This window comes from Corythoichthys intestinalis, chromosome 6, assembly GCF_030265065.1.
Source record: "Corythoichthys intestinalis isolate RoL2023-P3 chromosome 6, ASM3026506v1, whole genome shotgun sequence".
NCBI lineage: Eukaryota > Metazoa > Chordata > Actinopteri > Syngnathiformes > Syngnathidae > Corythoichthys > Corythoichthys intestinalis.
Genome location: NC_080400.1, coordinates 1,826,302 through 1,852,037, shown reverse-complemented (window position 1 = coordinate 1,852,037; position 25,736 = coordinate 1,826,302). Strand labels below are relative to the sequence as shown.

At 40.9% G+C, this 25,736-nt stretch overlaps 1 protein-coding gene across 1 annotated transcript in view; it reads right to left on the bottom strand.

The window, feature by feature from the left end:
- The window catches only part of LOC130917272 (FRAS1-related extracellular matrix protein 2-like), a 231,029-nt gene that overhangs the window by 47,441 nt on the left and 157,852 nt on the right, over positions 1–25,736 (bottom strand). The window contains exon 7 of the mRNA XM_057838514.1: positions 3,792–3,941. Within this exon, the coding sequence (XP_057694497.1) occupies positions 3,792–3,941 (150 nt within the window). The remainder of the gene's footprint in view (positions 1–3,791; positions 3,942–25,736) is intronic.

The window sequence follows — 25,736 nt, the reverse complement described above, 5'->3', positions numbered from 1 at the left end:
TAAGCCCCCCCCCCCCCATTAAAAACCTGAATTCCAGGAAGTTAAGATTTACAGGACCAAATTCAATGCCCTTTTCAGACTCTTTGTCAACGATTAGTAGATTTTAGACTTTTCAAACTTCTTAATGACCTGTTTCAAACCTTAATTGAATGAATTGACGACATACCAGTCCAAATTCAATGCCTTTTTAAGGTACTTTACCAATATTAATACAGTTAAGACTTTTTAAGATCCCGTTGGAGCCCCGGACTGAGAGATTGATACTCTCATTGTGTTTACAATGATTGGCGTCCATTCAAAAAAAGCAAGTTAACTCATCAGCTGCGGTTGACCATTCCATTTTTGTCAACACCTCTATCGCCGTCAACGGCAGTGAAACACGATCCTTCCCTGCCAACCGTCCCGTTTCCAACAAAATGGGATTTGAGCCTGCAAACGTTACGCATTGAAACTCTCGCTTTGAAGAGGCAGTTCAGACGAGGCCCGCGGGCTTTCCTCGTGTATTTCCCGCCCAAAAGTGCGCGACTGAGAGTTTGCATACGATTAGTCGGTTAGTTACCGGCGAGGTCACGATGCAGTAAAGCGAGTCTGCAGCGGAGGCGGGAAAAACAGCCCGAGGGTTGAGACGTTAGAGGCTGGGAGAAACACTTGAGGAGATCACAGGCCGAATTTGAAGCGTGAACCAACAATCATAGTGCCAAAAGGGTGAATATCCTAGAAACATTTATTTAACTGTTGATTTGGTGTCACTTCCTGTTGGTTTTGGCGCAATTTTGGGTCACACACAATTTGGCGCAGGTCAGGGTGGTGGCACATCATCCCCCTCTCATTATCACATTAGAACCTAACATGTTGGAAACTTGCATCTTTTTAAGGGATTAAAAATACATACGTACACCTAGGAGAAAAAAGACCCTATTGAAGAGGGTCCTACAAAAAAGGAGGCGCTGCTGAGCTGTGCTTGAATAAGGGCGTGACTCCTTATTCAAAACCGAAATGAATCTTTAAATTGGGCCCATTCGACCAAGTGTGCCAAATTTTGTGGCTGTAAATGCTGCGTCCTGAAGAAATCTACTTCTTTTTAATGGCGAACAAAGTTCGTCATGGCAACAGACATAGACATGGGCCTTAAAATGTAGTATTACAAAAGGTCTTGTAACTACAATGACCAACCTGAATTGAACTGGACATACGTAAGTAAAATGAGTGACTTTCTTTTGCCACTAGTTGGCACTGTAGTGTGGATGCAAATGACCCCTACAGGACCCTTCAGGGTACGACTCCAACCAAGCATGGGAAATTTGGCGCAGATATGTTGCATGTCTGTCAAGTTATGACTGTTCAAAATCTGTGGTGAGGCAAAATGGCGACGGTCATTTTCACTTCCCTGTTTGGACCCCTCTGCTTCAATGAAACGTCAAAACTATTCATCAGGCACCTGGTCACATGTCTTAAGGCTCCCCAGATTTCCTGTTCCCACTAGGGGTCGCCAGGCCTAAAGGGCAATATTTCAATGCAGTGGTGTTCAGGCTAAGATAACTTTTATACAAGCCAGATATGAAAAAGAATGCACCTTGGATCAGGGAGTTATTATTTACTGAATATGGTGTGTTACCAAAAAAAAAAAAAAAAAAAAAAAAGCACTTTGGCACCCCTCCCAGGTCAGCCCACAATTTTGATTACTTAAGTTCTCATACGTCTCATGAACAGTCTCACCAATTTTGAGGAGGATACATCGAAGTCCGCAGGCACGGAGTTGGCATGTCTCAAATGTGCACCCTGTAAATCGACTAAAATTTCACGTTCAATCCAAAATACCCGATTTCCTGTTGGGTTTGGGAACATGGGTGCAAGGGACTTTTTGGAGCAGTTTTTCACAAGGTCTCGTCTCCTCAAATTTCATTGCTCTACATTGAAAAAACCTAATAGGAGAGGCCATTTTGAAAAATTCAAGGGGATGCCACTGAGCCCTTTTGCCACATTTTTTTACAACGTTACAAAATTATCAAAACTTACGCCGAGCCGCATGTGATAACTTAGATTCTCATGTCTCATGAACAGTCTCACCAATTTTGAGGAGGATACGTCTAACTCCGTAGACATCGAGTCGGCATGTCTCAAATGTGCAAATGTAAATCGACTAAAATTTCACATTCAATCCAAAATACCCGATTTCCTGTTGGGTTTGGGAATATGGGTGCATAGACTTTTTGGAGCAGTTTTGCACAAGGTATCAACTCCCCAAATTTCATTGCTCTACATTGAAAAAAACGAATAGGAGAGGCCTTTTTGAAAAATTCATAGGGGTGCCACTGAGCCCTTTTGCCATATTTTTTCTAGGGCTGTCTAACGATTAAAATTTTTAATGGAGTTAATTACAGCTTAAAAATTAATTAATCGTAATTAATCGCAATTCAAACCATCTATAAAATATGCCATATTTTTCTGTAAATTATTGTTGGAATGGAAAGATAAGCCGCAAGACCGATGTATACATTCAACATACGGTACATAAGTACTGTATTTGTTTATTATAACAATAAATCAACAAGATGGCATTAACATTAACATTCTCTTAAAGCGGTCCATGGATAGAAAGGCTTGTAGTTCTTAAAAGATACGTAAATGTTAGTACAATTTATAGAAATTTTATATTAAAACCCCTCTTAATGTTTTTGTTTTATTAAAATTTGTAAAATTTTTAATCAAAAAATAAACTAGTAGCTCGCCATTGTTGATGTCAATAATTACACCATGCTCACTCATTGTGCTCAATCACATAAAATCATTTGGACCCAAGCGCCAGCAGAGGGTGGCAAACACCAAAAAACAAGTAACAAGTGGACATTACACTGCTGTCATTTTAATTTGTTTGAGCGGGGCATGTGCGTTAATTGCGTCAAATATTTTAACGTGATTAATTTTTTAAAAAATTAATAACCGCCGGTTAAAGCGATAATTTTGACAGCACTAATTTTGTTACAAGGTTACAAAATTATCAAAACTTACACCGAGCTGCATGTGATAACTTAAGTTGTCATATGTCTCATGAACAGTCTCACCAATTTTGAGGAGGAAAAAATTTCCCATTCAATCCAAAATACCTGATTTCCTGTTGGGTTGGGAATATGAGTGCAAGAGACTTTTTGGAGCAGTTTTTGCACAAGGTATCGTCTCCCCAAATTTCATTGCTCTACATTGAAAAAACCTAATAGGAGAGGCCTTTTTGAAAAATTCAAAGGGGCGCCACTGAGCCCTTTTGCCACATTTTTTCACAAGGTTAAAAAATTATCAAAATTTACGCCAAGCTGCATGTATGTGCAAATTTTGGTGAGTTTTTGAGCATGTTAAGGCCTCCAAATTGGCCATTTTCATTTGCCATTAAAAAATTATAAGAATTCTTTTCATTCTAATAGGGCTTTCGCACCACTTGGTGCTCGGGCCCTAAAAACATAATTGGTTGCTTTTGCATTTCAGTGATCCCTCACCATATGATGCTTCAAAATCTGCCGGCTGAGTCCATCGCAGATTTTTTTCATTGAAAAAAAAGAAAAAAAAATACAAATACATAAATACAAACTTGGACCGAAACGTCTGTTTTTGGATCGGAAAAACCACAGCACCCCCTGCTGTGAGTTCCGTTGACCACTGTCCTTAAAGACACATAAAAGCTCTAAACATTTGTTGACATTGCATCCCACCTTCAAACAAACGGTGACAACTTGAGCCTTTTGTTTACCTGCATTTTTTACTTGGCTCTAGCTAACGCCAAAACCCGCGAGAATACTCACCCTCCGCTGAGACCGGATCCGTCTTCCGGGAGCGCACCGTCACGGTCCCGGCTTTGGACAGGTCGCTTCCCGTCCTCCACACCTGCACTTCCACGAAGCCGTCGCTCTCATCCACGTGATAGTTGGTGTTGCCGAAGTAGAAGACGGGAGCTGCGACAAAAAAAGAAATTGAATGCTGTAATTTGTTCTTGGCTGTCTGACAACAACGTCTGATTCCGGCGAAAACAACAGTTTATTACAGGAGAAATTAAGGGAATGCATCCACCGGGTACACGCTGTAATTGCAGTACATAGTTTAAAAATGACTGTCTTGCTTCCTGCTAGTGGGCTTTCATTTCTGGATGTTTATATGTGGAAAACACGAAAACAAAAAAGGCCAATTTGACTTGCTTTAACAATTGACAGCAAAAACAAAATAAATATGTATTTGTCACACTTATGTCATTCGTTTGTGCTGAAAGAGCAAAAAGGAGTTCACCTCCATGAGTCATCACCTTATCGTGGTGGATGTTGGGACACGCAAACCTCAGAGCTATGTTGTCTGGGGATTTAAGCCCCTGGCAGGGTCACCCATGGCAAGCAGGTCCTATGTGAGGGGCCAGATAAAGTATGGCTCAAAATGATCCCTTGTGATGAAAAAAATGAATGGACTCCCTTGCCCGGACGCTGGTTTCTGGGGCCCCCCTATGGAGTCAGGCCTGGAGGTGGGGCTCGAAGTCGAGCGTCTGGCCTGTACCTGGCCGGGCACAGCCATTGAAGGCATTGGGGTTGGTGGTGCGTCCCCTCTTCCCATCCCTGATGGCTGGTTGATGGGGGCGTGCGTGGCCCGGGGTTGACGATGGCTCCTTTGCTGGGTTGCGGGAGAAGGGATTTGCTGCACCCCACCCCCCACCCCCCTCCCTCCCTGGGCTGGCCGGGTGGGGGCCGTGGCCTTGGGGTGGCGCCCAGTCTGCGTGGCTGCCGTGGGTTTGGTGGGTCTCGCGCGCAGCTGGATGTGATTGGGCGCGCTCCGGTGGAGGGCCCCGGTGCTGGGATTGGAGTTTGGGCGGTGCAGGGTCGGTTGCCGATGGGCTTACACTCACAAGGGATTCACACAATTACTGGTTTCTAGATCACAGAGCTTTGATTTTGCCATGTGGCATTTTTTTTCTATGTGGCAAAATTGATCTTGCCTTGCGCCATTTTTTTTTTTTTGCTATGCGGAAAAATTGATTTTGCCATCTGGCTTTTTTTTTTTTTTTGCAATGTGGATTTTTTTTGCTATGCGGCAAAATGGATTTTGCCATGTGGCATTCTTTTTCTATGTGGCAAAATTGGTTTTGCCATGTGGTTTTTTTTTTTTTTTTTTGCTATGTGGCAAAATTGATTTTGCCGTGTGGCAGTTTTTTTGCCATGTGGCAAAATGGATTTTGCCATTTGGCATTTTTTTGTCAAATGCCCCCCCCCCCCCCAAAAAAAATGCCACAAACCAAAATGGATTTTGCCGCATGGCAAAAAAAATGCCACATGGCAAAATCCATTTTGCCACATGGCTAATACCACTTTTCGTTCTTGGCCCTGTTGTATGAAAAACTGAACCTTGGATCAGGGATTTCGCCCCGAAAAACAGGCCGACTTTAACACCCCGCCCAAGGTGAGGCCAGTGAATGAAAACTCACCTTTTTGATAACTTTTTGATCTCGTATGTCTCATGAACAGTCTTACCAATTTTGAGGAGGATCCAACAAACTCTCTAGGTGCCAATGCCTCAAACGTGCACCATGTCAATTGATAAAGGCCAAGTAAAACTGATAATGAAAAACTAATTTCCGATAATATCCTATATCATTTTAAGATACTTTGATCAACTCTAGTCACAACTTAAGTACATCTTTGTGCTTCTCAACCATAAAGCAATCAAATGAAAATGAGTCAGCACTTTTGACGCATTCTTTGGAGAAATACTGGGTGGTATGTTATCTGGACCGGCAAACTAGCGACCAGGTGCACTTCAACCAGGCGTATCTGCGTCCGCTGGCCCATATTTGGCAAAACGATTATCTCTTTATTTCCTCTCGTGCTTTGCTTTCCCCAGATAACCCAATCTTCAAACAGCCGCTGTCGTATTTTATTCAACGCTCTCTGCTCCCGCAGCCCCCCCTTCCTCCCTTCACTCACACACGGCCACCGATGAAGTATCCTCTCCAAGGTGCTCAGTGCCATTGTCATGGAAACAACAACTCTGCCCATGGCCGTCACCATTCATTTCGGCGTGTTTATTGCCGCGTCTTTCACGCCGCAGCCTCCTTCCATTTGTCGGTGTTGTGATGCACTTGGTAACGAGAATGAAACACATGGGCATTGTTCATCGTGTCGGTGTATTGGCGAGCAGACTGGGCCGCTAGAAACCTTCCAGACGGAACATAAGCCAATTTTGCGTGCAGACATTATCCACTAGCAACAATACTAAATGCTAAAATATTGGTAACATTAACAACACTGATCATATGAAAGGTAATTTGTACTATCATAGATCATTCCCGCTCGTAGCAATGCAATAATGCAACTACTATGTTGTCTATGTTATTGATCGAATTAGAAAATACAATTACATGTAGATATCGGGTCACTTCCTGTTGATTTGAAGCATTTCAGGTTTACCTCCTATTTATATTAGGTCACTTCCTGTTGATTGGGGGCATTTCGGGGTCACTTCCTGTTCGTATTGGGTCACTTCCTGCTGATTTGGTGGCACTCCAGGGTCACTTCCTGTTGATTTGGGGGCATTTCGGGGTCACTTCCTGTTCGTATTGGGTCACTTCCTGCTGATTTGGGGGCACTCCAGGGTCACTTCCTATACACATTGGGTCACTTCCTGTTGATTTGGGGGCATTTCGGGGGTCACTTCCTGTTCGTATTGGGTCACTTCCTGCTGATTTGGGGGCACTCCAGGTTCACTTCCTGTACATATTGGGTCACTTCCTGTTGATTTTGGGGCATTTCGAGGTCAGGTCCTGTTCTTATTGGGTCACTTCCTGCTGATTTAGGGGCACTTCGGGGTCACTTCCTGTACATATTGGGTCACTTCCTGTTGATTTGGTGGCATTTCGGGGTCACTTCCTGTTCGTATTGGGTCACTTCCTGCAGATTTGGGGGCACTTCAGGGTCACTTGCTGTACATATTGGGTCACTTCCTGTTGATTTGGGGGCATTTCGGGGTCACTTCCTGTTCGTATTGGGTCACTTCCTGCTGATTTGGGGCACTTTAGGGTCACTTCCTGTCCATATTGGGTCACTTCCTGTTGATTTGGGGGCATTTCGGGGTCACTTCCTGTTCGTATTGGGTCACTTCCTGCTGATTTGGGGGCACTTCAGGGTCACTTCCTGTACATATTGGGTCACTTTCTGTGGATTTGGGGGCATTTCAGGGTCACTTCCTGTTCGTATTGGGTCACTTCCTGTTGATTTGGGGGCACTCCAGGGTCACTTCCTGTACACATTGGGTCACTTCCTGCTGATTTGGGGGCACTCCAAGGTCACTTCCTGTACACATTGGGTCACTTCCTGTTGATTTTGGGGCACTCCCGGATCACTTCCTGAGAATATTAGGTCATTTCCTGTTGATTTGGGGGCATTTCGGTGTTATTTCCTGTACATATTGGGTCATTTTCTGTTATTGCTGTAGATATCTGGTTACTTCCTGTTGATTTGGGAGGAGTTCGAGGTCACTTCCTGTTTATTTGGGGTCATTTCAGGTTCACTTCCTGTACAAATGGGGTGACTTCCTGTCAAAATCGGATCATTTCCTGTTAATTTTGTGGCATCTCACATTTCCTGTAGATATCTTTTCACTTCCTGTTGATGAAGGGGGATTTCAGGATCACTTCCTGTACATATCGGGTCACTTCCTAATAATTTTGATGCATTCCAGGGTCACTTCCTCTACATATTGGGTCATTTCCTGTTAATTTTGAGGTATCTCACATTTCCTGTAGGTATGTGGTCACTTCCTGTTGATGAAGGGGGATTTCCGGATCACTTCCTGTACATATTGGGTCACTTCCTGTTCATTTTGAGGCATTCAAGGGTCACTTTCTGATATAACTGGGTCATTTTCTGTTAATTTTGAGGCATCTCATATTTCCTGTAGATTTCTGGTCACTTCCTGTTGATTAAGGGGGATTATGGGGTCACTTCCTGTACATACTGGGTCACTTCCTTTTGATTTTTGAACATTCTAGGATCACTTCCTGTTGATTGGGGTGCATTTCAGGTTAACTTCCTGTACATATTGGGTCGCCTCCTAATTTTATTGATGCATTCCAGGGTCACTTCCTATACATATTGGGTCACTTCCTGTTGATTTTGAGGCATTCCAGGGTCACTTCCGGGCTACATTGGGCCATTTCCTGTTAATTTTGAGGCATCTCAGACTTCCTGTAGATATCCAGTTACTTCCTTTTGATTTGGCGGCGTTTCGAGGTCACTTCCCGTACATATTGGGTCATTTCCTGTTAATTTTGAGGCACTCCAGGGTCACTTCCTTATAAAACTGGGCCATTTCCTGTTAATTTTGAGGCATCTTATATTTCATGTAAATATCTGGTCACTTCCTGTTGATTAAGGGGGATTTTGGGGTCACTTCCTGTACATATTGGGTCACTTCCTGTTGATTTTTGAACATTCCAGGATCACTTCCTGTTGATTTGGGGGCATTTTGGGTTAACTTCCTGTACATATTGGGTCGCCTCCTAATTTTGTTTATGCATTCCAGGGTCACTCCCTGTACATATTGGGTCACTTCCTGTTAATTTGGGGGAATTTTGAGGTTACTTCCTGACAATATCAGGTCATTTCCTGTTAATTTCGAGGCATCTCACATTTCCTGTAGATATCTGGTCACTTCCTGTTGATGGAGATTTCAGGAGCACTTCCTGTACATATTGTGTCACTTCCTGTTGATTTTGAGGCATTCCAGAGTCACTTCCTGATAAAACTGGGCCATTTTCTGTTAATTTTGAGGCATCTTATATTTCCTGTAGGTATCTGGTCACTTCCTGTTGATTAAGGGGGATCATAGGGTCACTTCATGTACATATTGGGTCACTTCCTGTTGATTTTTGAACATTCCAGGCAGGGGTCGCGTTAACCGAATATTTTCCGTCGTTGACCGGTTTTTTAAAACGGTGACGGAAAAAACTGAAGTCCATCCGTCATTTTGACAGGTTGCAAATCACACCCCAGACCACAGGGTGGCGAGTGAGCATATTAATTAGCTATTGTCTCTCTTGATGCATGACGTCGTTGGCCTTACTCGGAAAAATGTCAAGGCAACTGAGTGTTTGCCTGGCACGGCCAGACTGTTCTCCCTGTATTTTTCAAACACTGAGAGAAAAGTCTGGGACACAGCCTCTCGAGTAGGTACAAAATCAATCGACAAATCAGATTCGTTTATTTGCGTGACGTGTTCTTCACGAGCAACGTCACTCTTGCGCGCAGAAAGTCGTCTCGACAACAACACGGATGGCGAACGGGAGAGCCGAGAATATGTTCCAATCCGCGGTAAATTCAGTTTTAAATGAGCTAAAACACATCGACACGAGACATTGACAACAGTCTGTCTCGCTCTAGCCATGTTGAATAAACTCCTTTCTCCTCGTATGTTTACTTCCGCGCGCAAGTCCCTCGTCCTGCCCTCGTCGCTTTGCTAACGGCACGTCTGCCCGTCGCTGATTGGCGCACTCCGCTGTCTGTTCGCCTCTTGTTAAGCTTGTTCGGACAGAATATTCATTAAAAATGAATGAAAACTAAATACTATTGAATATGTCATTATTATCATTTTAAAAATGTAAGTGACGGGTAAAAATAGATTATGACCGGATTTTTATGACACTGTCAGTCAAAATGACAGACAACGAAAAAGTCTAGCGCAACCTCTGATTCCAGGGTCACTTCTTGTTGATTTGGGGGCATTTCCGGTTAACCCTTTAACATCGAACGTGTCGGCAGCGACGCGTTTATGCTGTTGAAATTCGCCCCCCCCCCCGGCCCAGACGCACCCGGGGACAGCACCAACCAAAACAAGTGCCGCTCGGCTGACGCTGCCCCGCGTGCGCCCGCCAGGAAGGCTGAATCTCGCGCGTCCTCTTATTTTAACCCTTTGTACTGACTCCATGTTTCAAAAGCTTGAAGAACACTCACCGAAAACAGGTTGACAATTTATTTGTCGACAATGGTAAAAACAAGGCAAAAACAGACGACGGAGGGACAATTCTGGATCCAAAACAAGGCTACATGTTTCCGAGCAGAAAAAATCTGTCTTATCTCAGTGTCCAGTCTTTTTAAAGTCTTTGCTGACGCGGGTCATGTCGAAGGCGTGTCCGAAGGTGGGTCTGGGCGTTGCTTTTGGGTCCTCCCCTTGGTGGCCGGTTTTAGGCGGCTTAGGTTCGTGCGCGGATTGGGACGCCCGCTATCAACTTTGCTGTCCGGGCTGGTTGTACTTGTTTTAGGACAAAGCGCTTTGTCCTTGGAGTTTGCTGGGAGAGCTGATTGCACGAGTTAGTGCGTCAATCTTGTGATAAGACGGCATTGTGTATCTCTTCTATTTCTTCTCATTAAACTATGGTGTGCTATTTATTTTATATTAGTAGTGTAGTCCTACCATAAATATGAAAATTATACTATTTCCTGATTAATTATATTACGTGTGTTAGAGTAATGCAAACACTTAGACGGTGCCAACCTGTACCATATGTATGTGTTAGACTATATATGTGTTAGACTAATGCAGACAATTATATGGTGTGTGCGATGACGATATCTTTTCCCCTTTAACGCATATCATCTTTGAAGCTTTGTCACGCTGTAATTACATCACCCACGTGCTGCTGGTTGGTCTCGTTTGAAAGTGCGGAAGTTGATGTCCACACCGGTTTTTATTTGAAGTCAATCGGCCAAGAAAAACGGGAGATAATGTCATTTGAGTTTTATAGTTTTATTGCACTCATAAATATGCATTCAAACGCTGCATGGACCATGTATCCATCTCCATATTGCCATCATTTCTTGTCCTTTTTCAAAAGCGAAAGCAGCACAAAAGACTACATATCCCAAGAGTCGTTGTGATGTCAGGAAGGACGAACCGAATGTGAACATTTTTAATACATTTCCGAGCGAGGCGCCAACTATTGAAAGGGAGGCATGCGAAGCAAGCAGCGGCCGGTGTCGTGCCGAAAAATGCACAACACCGGTTGGTTTGAGCGAGCGACTTTGAAACATGCAGAATGAATCTAAAACTACATTTAGCACAAGCTAATGCATTATTTCATTAACTCAAGGAAGAAGATGAGTCGTATTTGTCGTTGTTTTCCTCTGATGAATCGGCGTCTTGGCGAGTAGAAGTGACAGTAGAGCGCAAACGGCCAAAGAGTAGGCTGTGTGACGTTGTGTGTGACGCATCTCCGTGACCTGTTCAAGAAGAAGCTTTATTAAGTGCGCAAAAAAAAATAAATAAATATTGGGTCGCATGCCTGAAAATTTTGAATTGAACTACTTGTCACTATTTTTTAAAATACTTTTTTTCAATATCATATATATTTTTTCTTCACTATAATCTTTTCAATTTTTATGTAGATGTGTGTGCGAGAAGCTTGATTGCATGTACGTATATACTTTTGATAAGGTGATGGGTACAACACCTAACTTCACAAAGAGATATCTTCCTAACCCTTTTTGTGTTAGATGATATATATAAATTTTTTTCTCACTATTTTGCACACTATATAGACTGTTTTGACCATAGTATGTGTAAAGGCCAAAAACGCCTATGACCATACCTGCTGTTTGTGTTGAATTGTCAAACATAAAACTATTCAATCTTATTTTTTTCTACAGTGCCTTGCAAAAGTATTCGGCCCCCTTGAACCTTGCAACCTTTCGCCACATTTCAGGCTTCAAACATAAAGATATAAAATTTTAATTTTTTGTCAAGAATCAACAACAAGTGGGACACAATCGTGAAGTGGAACAAAAGGTATTGGATAATTTCAACTTTTTTAACAAATAAAAAACTGAAAAGTGGGGCGTGCAATATTATTCGGCCCCCTTGCGTTAATACTTTGTAGCGCCACCTTTTGCTCCAATTACAGCTGCAAGTCGCTTGGGGTATGTTTCTATCAGTTTTGCACATCGAGAGACTGACATTCTTGCCCATTCTTCCTTGCAAAACAGCTCGAGCTCAGTGAGGTTGGATGGAGAGTGTTTGTGAACAGCTTCAGCTCTTTCCACAGATTCTCCATTGGATTCAGGTCTGGACTTTGACTTGGCCATTCTAACACCTGGATACGTTTCTTTTTGAACCATTCCATTGTAGATTTGGCTTTATGTTTTGGATCATTGTCCTGTTGGAAGATAAATCTCCGTCCCAGTCTCCAGTCTTGTGCAGATACCAACAGGTTTTCTTCCAGAATGTTCCTGTATTTAGCTGCATCCATCTTCCCGTCAATTTTAACCATCTTCCCTGTCCCTGCTGAAGAAAAGCAGGCCCAAACCATGATGCTGCCACCACCGTGTTTGACAGTGGGGATGGTGTGTTCAGGGTGATGAGCTGTGTTGCTTTTACGCCAAACATATTGTTTTGCATTGTGGCCAAAAAGTTCCATTTTGGTTTCATCTGACCAGAGCACCTTCTTCCACATGTTTGGTGTGTCTCCCAGGTGGCTTGTGGCAAACTTTAAACGAGACTTTTTATGGATATCTTTGAGAAATGGCTTTCTTCTTGCCACTCTTCCATAAAGGCCAGATTTGTGCAGTGTACGACTGATTGTTGTCCTATGGACAGACTCTCCCACCTCAGCTGTAGATCTCTGCAGTTCATCCAGAGTGATCATGGGCCTCTTGGCTGCATCTCTGATCAGTTTCCTCCTTGTTCGAGAAGAAAGTTTGGAAGGACGGCCGGGTCTTGGTAGATTTGCAGTGGTCTGATGCTCCTTCCATTTCAATATGATGGCTTGCACAGTGCTCCTTGAGATATTTAAAGCTTGGGAAATCTTTTTGTATCCAAATCCGGCTTTAAACTTCTCCACAACAGTATCTCGGACCTGCCTGGTGTGTTCCTTGGTTTTCATAATGCTCTCTGCACTTTAAACAGAACCCTGAGACTATCACAGAGCAGGTGCATTTATACGGAGACTTGATTACACACAGGTGGATTCTATTTATCATCATCGGTCATTTAGGACAACATTGGATCATTCGGAGATCCTCACTGAACTTCTGGAGTGAGTTTGCTGCACTGAAAGTAAAGGGGCCGAATAATATTGCACGCCCCACTTTTCAGTTTTTTATTTGTTAAAAAAGTTTAAATTATCCAATAAATGTTGTTCCACTTCACGATTGTGTCCCACTTGTTGTTGATTCTTGACAAAAAAATAAAATTTCATATCTTTATGTTTGAAGCCTGAAATGTGGCGAAAGGTTGCAAGATTCAAGGGGGGCGAATACTTTTGCAAGGCACTGTATTGAATGTTTATCCTAACAAGTTGAATAAATATTATCAAGCGTCAAAATGGTTGGTCGAGCATGTTTGGTTGTCAATGGGACGTCAACATTACAAATTTTGAAAAAAGATTTTGGGATTTGTTTGTCTTTTTGGATCCAAAATGTGGATTATAATTGGTCAGTGAAGAAAACAACAGTTTAGACATGAAGTTCAAGTTGTCCAGAAAAAAGGGACCCAATTTGGCCATTGTAAACAATTTTTTCTTTGAAATATAAAGGCAACATCAAATGCATGCAAATTCAGCCAAAATAGGCTTAGGTGTTAAAGGGTTAACTTCCTGTACATATTGGGCCGCCTCCTAATTTTATTGATGCATTCCAGGGTCACTTCCTGGCTATATTGGGTCATTTCCTGTTCACTTTGAGGCATCCAGACTTCCTGTAGATATCCGGTTACTTCCTTTTGATTTGGGGCCGTTTCAGGGTCACTTCCCGTACATATTGGGTTATTTGCTGTTAGTTTTTGAGGCACTCTAGGGTCACTTCCTGTAGGTATCAAGTCATTTCCGACAAACTCATTTAAATGCACAGCAGAAAGTCTATCCTAAATATCGCCAACGAAGAAACTACTTTCTCACCTTCTAATAAAACTTCTCAGAACTCGCGAAGGTAAATCCTTGACATTTCTACTTTTCAATTCAACCATCTGTGATCCCAAAAGCGCCCGCGAAAGGACAAAAAGAGCTAGCGTCTGTCCTGGCAAGCTCGGCGGGACGACCAGCTCCGCATTGAAAGTTCTGACAGGTGCCAGATTGCTTTCCCCCTCCCAGGGAAGCAAAACAAAGATGGTTTGGGTTGCCCGCATGCGCTCGCCAACACCGGGAGTAATCAGATAGCGTAGCGGATGGAGCTCTTCGCGGCTTATCTACGGGAACGGCGGCGCGGAGCTTCAAAGAGCCGCGACTCATTAAGTGAAAGGTAAACCTGCAACGCATCTCAAGTTACCTGAGCGCGGATTATCCGCATTTAGAGATTGTGCGAGGGGCTGCAATTATGTAAAAAGCCTTCATTAATTCTAAAAACAACTTCATTTCCTTTACTCGCGAGAATGCGTGAAAGTAGCTTATTTCAGTTGTTTGGTGAGAAGGTTCAAAGCAGAATGCAGATGCATTGATATCACGAACATACAATTGCTCAAGATTACTTCCAAGGCAGTTTATGACCTGGAAGGTGCTACATTTAGTGCTGTCTTCAAGGCTGTTTGTATTTCTCTAACACACCCAATATAAAATAATTGCAGCGTCAAGACAACTGCAGATATGGGCAGAACCGATACAGGACGCCTTCTGACCACGGAAGCCCAACACGCTCATCATACAGCTGACTGAGCCGGTGATAGACAAGACATCTACAAGCCCACGTCTGCAACACCAAATCCTGCAATCAGCTCTTATGGACAGTACAGAACAAATGGCGGGACATCCCGTCTTGCCACAAAGAACGTCGGATGACGCATGATATCCAACTGACAACACGAAGATTCTAAGCGCGGAGGTGGACAAAACCTCCTACTCCAGTTGCCTCGGTAACGGTGACTCCGTAACTGTGACGTACGAACTATACAGCCCAACCTGCAATAGGAGATTAGCCTAAACAGCACCCGAACACACCCTTCAAGAAACACAAAAGAAAGAAAAGAAACACAAACTACAACAAGAAATACATTGAACGTCTACACTAACTACTAATTAGGCTCGAGCGTATGACGTGGCACTCGCGAGGTTTCCGCCGCTATCGCCGTTTTGGAAGCGAGAAACATAAACAGTGAGGCATTTCAGGCATTTCCTTTAAAAATGGTTAGAAATTATTTTGCGGTAAAGAATTGCAACAACCGATCGAATAGAAAGGAGAATGTACAGCTCGACGGAACACCATTGAGTTTCTTCCGGATCCCTACATGGAGAAAAGGCGAGGGAAAGGTCATATGATATCTGAACTTACCAAACGTCGAAGAATGGCATGGGTGGCCTCGATCAGAAGGAAGGGCATAACGTTTGATTCTCTATGCACTTCCACTCCGGTAAGTTAATTTCGTTTGTTTACGCACATTTCCGTAACTTTATGCCCTAAGTCGGCCTGTTGTTAGCTATAGCTACAGCTAAACAACTAGCATGCATACATGTGCATTGTCTTCATAGGACATCATTCCTGTCGTTGCTAAATGAAAAAGCTGTAATATGTTGACGTGAGAGAGTGGCAAAGAATTTGTACACAGGCTACATTTTCTGCAACCAAAAATTTGTACATCCGTGGTCACAGACTAATGTAAACACACATTGCCTACCTTTGCTAGAAAGATGGCGTTGCCGTTTGCTATGGTCATAATGTGCAGCTCCTGCACCCATCCGCAGCAAAACTGTTCGTAGCTTTGTAGCGATTTGTAGTTTCGGAATTGCTGATGAGTGTAGTAACTTACACCAAACACTAAATACAGCATGATGACCATTTCGCGTAGTGGTGGAAGCTTGTCGACATCTTTATTCCATTTGTGTTCGGCTTGCTTGTAAGGGTCAACATTGTTCACATCCTTAAAATTGCTCACATATCTGTCCTTCGCCGTGGTAACAAGTTTGTCTCTGTATCGAACTGGCAAGTTTTCCTTACTTTTTTCCATCTTTGGCACTCGTAGTTGAATTGTATTTGCCGTTAAGTTTAAATGTCCCGTGATGCAGACGTGTTTCCGAAATGGCTGCGTTGTCGCAAATCTCGCATGATCCCGTGCTGCTGTGACGTAAACGCTAGAGCATAATATGTTTGTGCTATCGTCAGCTAGATGTATTTCCGGTTGACACTATGTGGGGGGCCTGTTGACCAGGGAAAGAGGGGGTTGGGGGTGGGGGAGTCTAAAAGCTATATGATTGAAAGGGGTAGAGTGTACACAAATCAGCTCTGTGATCTAGAACCCAGTAATCGTGTGTGACCACCCACGGCGCACCTGCACCCGCCCACCCCTCCCCTCGCCGCCCGCGCACCCACCCCGCACTCCAAGCAGGCGCTACCCCAAGCGCCGGAGACCAGGGGACTCGGTTTTTTTGCCTTGCTGTATGATTGCTGCAGACTTGGAATAAATTGTCAACTTGTGTTTCGAAGCCCTTTTCCAGCTATGAAAATGGAGTCAATACAAAGGTTAAAACTAGAGTGAACATGCGGAGTTTGGCCTTTTGGCCGGGTTGTCAGGGTTCCGCCGGCCCGGGCCGTTGGAATTGCGCTAGCACGGTTCCAGCAGAGGATATTGAATGTTTTAGGGTCCTTTTGACAAAGCCAATACAAGCCAAAACAGACAGACTGAAAGACAGTTTCTTTCCGATAGCTGGCACCAAATTTGCACTGAAATGTCACTGTCATTGCACTGCTAATGCCACAACATTGTCACATGCATCTTACTAAGTAATATGTTCTCAGACATCTTTCTCAAGCTGGGCTCTGCATATGCACTATCTGCACTGTTACATTCTATATCTATGGACAAACTCATATCAAGTCAACCATCTGCCTCATAGTCTGAGTACTGCAAATTGTCATTTACACACTGTTACACACCGTCTTTAATGTCATGGTCATGGACACCAGGCAAATACTTTGTTACCAAGAAAAAAAAATATGATTTCCAGTTCGTAACAAGTATTTACAATGAATTTCCTGCTTCTAGTTGACTTTCTAGTTGAATTGCTAAAGCTAACATGCCCCAATATGAATAACATTGACACAGGGAATCCTTATCCTACAGCATACGCGTGTACATTAAATTTGAGGCCTGCATTCATCCCCCGGAGGCTTTCGGGGGTTGTGGAGTGTTTGCCGACTAGCTGCTTGAATCCACTTGAACTTTCTGTGACATCCCCCAGTGCTAAGTGGCTTCTCTAATGGTGAGATTCAATCGAAGCTCTCCTGTCCGCTACGTTGTACGTTAGCCTTGGCAACGCAAACTCTAGATGACAATTAACACTCCAGTTTTGAAAGTTGTATTGATTGAAGCACAAGGCAAGGCCTTGATCAAGTGCATCCCAGCGGAAAGAATCTTATTTAATAAAGTGAAGCGTTTGTTTTTCTGACCTGTGATACTAGAGAAACATGTGAATGGTAGGTCATATTTCCAGGAAGAGGCAGCATGGCTAACTCTAAGTGCTGTTGATGATGCTAGCGAGACATACAATCATCTCATCCCTTCAGTTTATCACGAGTAGACGTCCAATCCATTTGAAGCGGAAGGGTTAGCAGCGAACGTTCATTCGCGCCCCCCCCCCCCCCCCCCTTCAAATTGATTGGATGTCTAGGGCCGTCAATGGCAGCCATTACAGCATTGGAGGAATACATAGGCACATAAGAAATAGCATTAATAAAATAAAATTAAATTAAAAGTTAAATATAGGAAAATTAAAATTGAAAAATATAAAAGGATTAATAACACACTTCAAGTCAATAGAGAGACTACATTGAAAATTAATATATTTATTGTTAAATTATAAACAAATAAAACCAGTCATTTATGAATACATTTTTTGTTATTTAAAATTTAATTTTTTTAATAATCTATTTTGAGTTATAATAATAATAATAATAAATAATAATAAATAATAATTAAATAATGATAAAAATAAATAAAATTCCTAAATAAAAAAAAAATGAATAAAATTTACACATACAAACCAAAATGTAAGAAAATCAAAATTGGGAAAAAAAAAAAAAAAAAAAAAAAAAATCAACTGAAGAAATTAAAGTCAATATAGAACATAAATTGAAAAAAACATATATACATATTTATTTTTAAATTATTAAAAAAATAAAAAGGAGTAATATATTAATACATTTTTTTAAATATTCCCCCCAAATAAATATTCTTTTCACTTTTAAAATGTTATTTTAAAATGTTAATTGTCAATAAATTTATTTGTAATAATAATAATTAATAATAAAAAAATGTAAAATAATAATAAAAATAAATACAATTCCTAAATATGAAAAATTAAATAATAATATTTAAATAGATAGAATTAAAATATAAAAAATAATAAATTAGTCAATATAGAAAATACATTGAAAATAATATATATTTTTAAATTATCTAATATATATATATATATATATATATATATATACAGGGGTGCACATAATTTTTTTGCCCAGGTTCTCAGAGGAGGACCTGGTGATGTGACTTGGTCCTCATTGAGCTTGAGAGCCGACCCGCCTGATGCGATAAATTTATGACAAGCTTTACTTAGAGCCAATTAACTTTAATTAATTATATTAACAATTAATGCTTGATTAACGTCAACTGGTACAACAAAATTGCCATTACTTTGAAATGTAAAGAAATAAAAAGCACCAATTCAAAATAAAGGGCATTATGCGGCTCCCACATTAACTCCAAGCCTTTTTAAAAGTGGGATGTCCTCCTCATAAGACCTTATTGAACGTGCATGTTTAGCTTTGTAAAATGCGAGCAAAAACACGTTTGTCAGTGCATGTCGCTGTTCATTACCTTTATTCCGCCACTTGTCCATAGGGCGAGCGGGGTCCTGTTTGACATCGATAGTTTGCTTAATTGCCACATGCTCTCTGTTTTTTTCGTGCTTTTCAAAGTTTGGATGGCTGAAATTCTTTGACCCTACATAAAATGCGCTGCCCTTATCGGCGACATTGGGATTCTCACAGCACATTTTGTACCGCATTTCGTGCGAGCATCATTTGCTTCTAGCCATGGTACCTCCTACTTTTCAGCAAAAGTCCTTTTTTTCGGTAGCTCCGGTGACGTCTCTGTCGTCTGTCTGTCTTTTGACGGGGGTGGGGGAACGCGGAAGTAATTACTCAGTGTGGCCTGCCTCTTTGACATTTTGAGAAGTTATTTTCTCGTGTCCGCCGCAAATACGGTGGTCAGCCATCGGTACGCAAAAGCGTATGGAAGTCGTTGAGGGCCAGCGCGTTTGTCTACGTCCGGTACGCATGCGCGCATGCGGACCACTTATGTGCACCCCTGTATATATATATATATTTGTATGAATACATTTTTCCTTTTATTTATTTTTTTCTTAAATATTTTTCCCCCAAAAAATATTTTTTTTTATCTATAAAATTTAAAAAAAATTACTGTTCAATTAATTTAATCTATTTTGAATAATAATAATAATAATAAAATAATACTTTAAAAAATGTAAAATAAAATTAAAAATAAAATTCCTCAAAAAGAAAAAAATAATGAATGAATAAACTTTCAATGTAATAAACAAATTACAGAAAATTAAAATCAAAAAAATAATTCATGAAAAGATAAATAAGAAATAAGTCAATATAGAAAATACATTGAAAATAATATATACTTTAAAATTATTTAAAAAATAAATAAAAAGGAGTAATTTATGAATGCATTTTTCCATCTATTTAAATAAAATCCCCTCAAAAATATTCTTTTCCTTTTTAAAATCATATTTTAATTTTTTTATTTTCAATTAATTTAATCTATTTTGAATAATAATAATGTATAATAAAATAATAATAAATAGTAGAATTATTTTTAAAAAATGAAATTCCAAAAAATATATAAATAAAATTTAAATAATAAAATTACAGAAAATTACATTTAAAAATATATATATTTATAAGAAATTAGTCAATATAGAAAATACATTGAAAATAATAAATGTATACTTCTGAATTATTTTTAAAAATAAAACAAAAAGGAACAATTCATGAATACATTTTTCATTAAAAGTATATATATTTTACCCTAAAAAAAAATTATTCTAATTTTTAATTCAATTTATTTCAAATAATTCTAATTAAAAAAAAAAAAAAAAAAAACATAATAATAATAAATAAAATTTAAACTTAACAAAAATTATCCAAATAATTAATTAAAAACAAAATATAAATTGAAAGAAATTGTAATCAAGTGATGAAAAAGAAGAAATAAATTTAAATAAATGTATTTTCCACTGGAAATTTTATATTTTTGTTTCTCTTGATAAATCTCGTCACCTCGTCCAATCCATTTTAACTGGGAGGGGTTCGATCGCTTCAAGCCCCCCCGAGTGGCAATGGATTGGACGTCCTTTGCCTTTAATAGGCTTTTCCAATACCAATGTCTCTCTTTTGCTAACTACCACAACACATATTCTGTAACCTATAAGTTGAGCTAATGCTAGCTTTTCAACTGAAGTTTTTTAGGATAAAACGTATTCCAAAGGATATTATGCGTCACGGCTTTGAGACTTTGTACTCAGCACTAAAGAAGTCAAACCTCCCCGTTTCGGAAATCAAAGGAAGCAAAATCTTTCGTTTCAACATCTGTTTCCAAAATGAAAGGGGATCCAGGTGAAGACTAATCACAGTCTGCTACTTTTCCCATGTGAAACCTCCCGGTCTTTAACGACCAGTCATAATCACAGCTTTGCAAAGCCGGGCAGAATTTACTGTCGGGCGGACGGTAAATTCTACGAGTGGCGTCTTGTTCTACGAGCGTTCTGACAGCAGCTAAACACACTCCCGGATGCCGAGGCGAATATCAAACAGTAATTACCTCGGCGAGAGAGGGCGAGTCTGCCGAGAAAAGGTGCAGATGGTTGGGTCCGCGAACACTTACTCCGAGGAGAGGCGGCCGTCCGGGAGGGCCGGCGCTTGTCAACCTTTCTGCCAAGACCGCGGCAGAAGCTTTATAGGCTGTCAATATACGCAGTAGGTGGACCGGCTTGAATGTCAGTCACGGAGATGCAGCGGAAGGTCAACTCGGGCAACTCGAACTTCGCTTTTATTTCAATGAACCCTCCATGTCCAAGCTAGCAACGTGTCTTAGCTTGAAAAATAAAACAAAAACACACCATTGTCAAATTCTTCCAGCCCATTGCTATTGTAACAAGTCCTGCTAGGCAGGTGAGCACGCTAGCCGCTTCCCAAATCCCAAGCTAGCTGCTCCAGCCACCAGCGCACTCACTTGAAGGCATCGCGACGGAGGTTTCACATGAAATCCACACTTGGGGTGTGACAATCTATCGAAAAGGTGATACTAGCCCTTTTAAAAAATTAGCATATTGTGATAAAGTTCATTGTTTTCTGTAATGTGCTGATAAACATTAGACTTTCATATATTTTAGATTCATTACACACAACTGAAGTAGTTCAAGCTAGGGCTGCAGCTATCGATTATTGTAGTAGTCGATTAATCGATGAACCATCAGTTCGAATAATCGAGTAATTGGAGAAGTAACATTAAAAATTACCTAACCAACAAAAGAACAATTGGCTAACTTACATAACAAAAGTCTGCTGGTTTAAATGCTATAAAATGCTAACTTTTTTACAATGCTCTTAACAAATGGTTTAGACACAATATTCCCACAAAAATAGGCTAAGTATACCTAAACTATAAAAAAAAAAAAAAAAAAAAAATAGCAATAGCAAATACTTTGCTACCAAGAAAAAAAATACGATTTCCAGTTCGTAACAAGTATTTACAATGATTTTCCTGCTTCTAGTTGACTTTCTAGTTGAATTGCTAAAGCTAACATGCCCCAATATGAATAACATTGACACAGGGAATCCTTATCCTACAGCATACGCGTGTACATTAACAAAAGCTTATGTTGGTCTTAACAGGGAGCACCTGGGTTCAGCCATGTGAAATGAGGAAGACTAGAAGGCAATGTATCCACCCAAATCAATAAAACTAAATGCAAACACGTTCAATACAAACCATTAAAACGCCACTTAAACGAATACTCGAAGCAGCAAAATTTAATTTGAATCTTTTTTTCTAATCGAATACTCGAGTTAATTAATCGTTGCAGCACTAGTTCAAGCCTTTTATTGTTTTAATATTGATGATTTTGGCCAAAAAAAGTCAAGAAAAAACTAAAATCCCTATCTCAAAAAATGAGCATATTTTATCCGACCAATACAAAAAAAGTGTTTTTTAATACAAAAAAAGTCAACCTTCAATTAATTATATCAGCTATGCGCTCAGTACTTGATCGCTTCAATGGGGCATGGAGGCAATCAGCCTGTGGCACTGCTGAGGTGTTACGAAGGCCCAGGATGCTTCGATAGCGCCACAGTGTTGGGTCTGGTGTCTCTAAACTTCCTCTTCACAATATCCCAAATATTCTCTATGGGGTTCAGGTCAGGAGAGTCGGCAAGCCAATTGAGCACAGTAATACCATGTTTAGAAACCATTTACCAGTGGTTTTGGCACTGTGAGCAGGTGACAGATCGTGCTGAAAAATGAAAACTTCATCTCCATAAAGCTTTTCAGCATATGGAACCATCAAGTGCTCCAAAATCATTGACCCTGCCCTTGATAAAACACAGTAGACCAACCCCAGCAGCTGACATGGCACCCCAGACTAAGCCTGAACGATATATCGTTTAAACATCGCCATCACGAGTGCGCGATAGTCCCATCGCAAGCACGTGCGATAGTTTTTTTTTTTTTTTTTAATCCATATACGCCTTGCTTTGACTCTGTACACAGTCTCACACCCTCCCTCTCCCAGCCCTTTGTTCCTCTCAGTCACTGCAGCACTTGCTTATTAAAGTTAACGATGGCTTTGATCTGGCCAAAGAAGCAGACTTCACACGGGCAACTGTCAATCATCGTTTAACTTGTTAAACAGTTTCTGCAAGGAAGCCGCGCTGGAATGAATGTGTGTGCCTGTGGAGACGTTGGAGACATATAAATGCCAGAAGTGATTATGAGGAGTTTGAAATTTCTACATGTCACTCCATATGATGGCCCTGGCCATTTAATAGTTAATTTTCTGAGATTCTTCCAGTCAGCTGATCGTCGCCTCCACCAGCTGGCTGCTTCCCCTCCCACAGTGACGAAAGCTGATCGACGCAGGACGGACCGACGACGTGACCGCCGTTGATTGGCCATGGAAAAAGGCGCCAAGCTTCTTAAACCTGCCGCTGTCAAGGCTCTATGAGGTCGCATTTGACAGCATTCTGCCGCGGTCCTCCTCGCCAGCTATTTGCTCGCCATTCACGCTCGTTTGCATTCGATCGCTAGTTTGATACACTCCCGCTTTTTCGGTGAGGCCTTTTGTGTTTATTCATTATTGGATCGTTTTTGTTCACCACTGTAAATAAGAGCACTGAAGCAAGTAAGGGTAAGTCGCCATTTCTGTTCAACCCGTTTTCTCCTGTTTTGTATAGAGTAGGAAGTTAGGTTAGAAGCTGTCTTTTCTTTGTTCCTTTTACATGATCAGGGTTTAGTTAGCGGGTGGGGTTTAAGTGTAGTTCCTTTTGTTTGTTGTTTTGGCCTGGGCTTACCCTGAAGTCACGCTTCGTCGGCATTCTGTACATATTCATTGCGAGTTTGATTGTTCTGTAAATAAATTTGTGTCCACTCGTACATTTGTGTGGCTTGTTTTAGCCGTCTTTGGCACGTAACACTCCAACAGTCACAGCTAAGGTAGATAAACAGAAGCATTTATTAAAGCCAAGCATTTATCTACTACGGTACTTTATTCTTGTTCAAAAATGATTTGGTTGGACAGTTATGTTTAAAACTGATCATAATTTTGACATTTGAAGTGCTTAAAAACCATTTTATACACATTTTTTAAATCAGTTTGGGGGGAAAAAAGTGAGAAAAAAACATGTCTTATATGTATCGCTTTCCAATGCTAAATCTGAATAAATACATTGAGCACAAAAACACACACAAAAAAAAAAAAAAAAAATTAGGGGGGGTGCGCTACTTCGTGGTTTTTCACTTACCGCGGCGGGTTCTGGTCTCGATTAACCGCGAAAAACGAGGGATCACTGTACACTGTGGTGATGGTGAGTCATCCAAAGTCTTTCCAAACAGCTATTCGTCATCAAGTGAAAATTTCTTTTAAAAAAAAAAAAAAATATATATATTTTTTAATATCGCAATATAATATCGCAATATATCGCAAACCCCCAAAAAATCGCAACAATAGCTTTTTCCAATATCGTTCAGGCCTACCCCAGACCATCACTGACTGTGGGTACTTGACACTGGACTTCAGGCATTTTGGCATTTATCTTCTCCACAGTCTTCCTCCAAACTCTTTCACGTTGATTTCCAAATGACATGCAAAATTTGCTTTCATCTAAAAAATGTACTTTGGACCACTGAGCAACAGTCCAGTGCTGCTTCTCTGTAGCCCAGGTCAGTCGCTTCTGCCATTTCCAGCACATCCCTGTGCACGTTGACCCTGGATGTTTCTACTCCAGACTCAGTCCACTGTTTCTGCAGGTCCCCCAAGGTCTGGAATCTGCTCTTCTCCACAATCTTTCTCAGGGTGCGGTCCCCTCTTCTGATTTGCAGCTTTTCCTGCCACACTTTTTCCTTCCCACAGAGGTGCCTTGATACAGCACTCTGGGAACAGCCTATTCGCTCAGAAATTTCTTTCTGTGTCTTAGGCTAGGTTCATACTACAGGTCTTAATGCACAAATCCGATTTTTTTGTCATATCTTTTTTTTTGGCATGCCCGTTCAGACTGCCTTTGTCCATTGTGACCATTCAAGTATTACACATGGGCACTAATCCGCAGTCCGACACGCGCTGAGCAAGACGACCTGCATGCGCAGAAGCATCAAAACAAATGACCACACATGCTGGCTGTCATCCGTCAATCAAGGGATACTGTATCATATTTTGCTTTTTTAAAAAGAGGACACGAATAACAGACATAAATAATCCCAATTTAGGCTTATATTCAAAATATATGGATCGATAGCATGCACGCACTGTCCGTGCATGTCACATACACATACGGGCAGTTTGCCCCAACTCTCGGCCGTGTAAGCAATGTTGAAATATTGCTTATATGGAGCAGACAGAAAACCGATCATTCGCAGGCTTATCCTCAACCCATTTTTATTTTTCTATGACTAGGGATGGGAATTGATAGGATTTTTACAATTCCGATTCCATTATTGATATTGCTTAACGATTCGATTCTTTATCGATTCTCTTATCGATGCTAATTTGGGGAAAAAGATGTTTTGATTGTCATCGAGTTTGTTTAATCAGAAGTCAAAACTTGACAAACTCACGACGAGGTCAAAAGAGGCCCAAAGCCTCAATGTTAACTGTGGCAATAAGTGGCAAATGCACAAGAACGTGTAACATTTTACTGAAACTTTTTTCTAATAGAAATAAAAAAATATTGGTATATATTGGCATATAGGTCGTTGTTCTGCCTTTGGCAATATGTGTTAAAGCAGAGGTCCCCAAACTTTTTCCTGTGAGGCCCATATAACTTTTCCCTTCTCTGATGAGAGGCCGGGGTCAGTTTGTAACAGAAAAAATGTGACGATTGCAGGAGTGCGCAAATGTAAAAAAAAAATTGTTTTTCAGAAAGCCACAATCAAATAACCCTCTGTGGATTCTTCACAGAACAAAAGTAAATAAAATAAAAATAATAATATAATATAATATAATA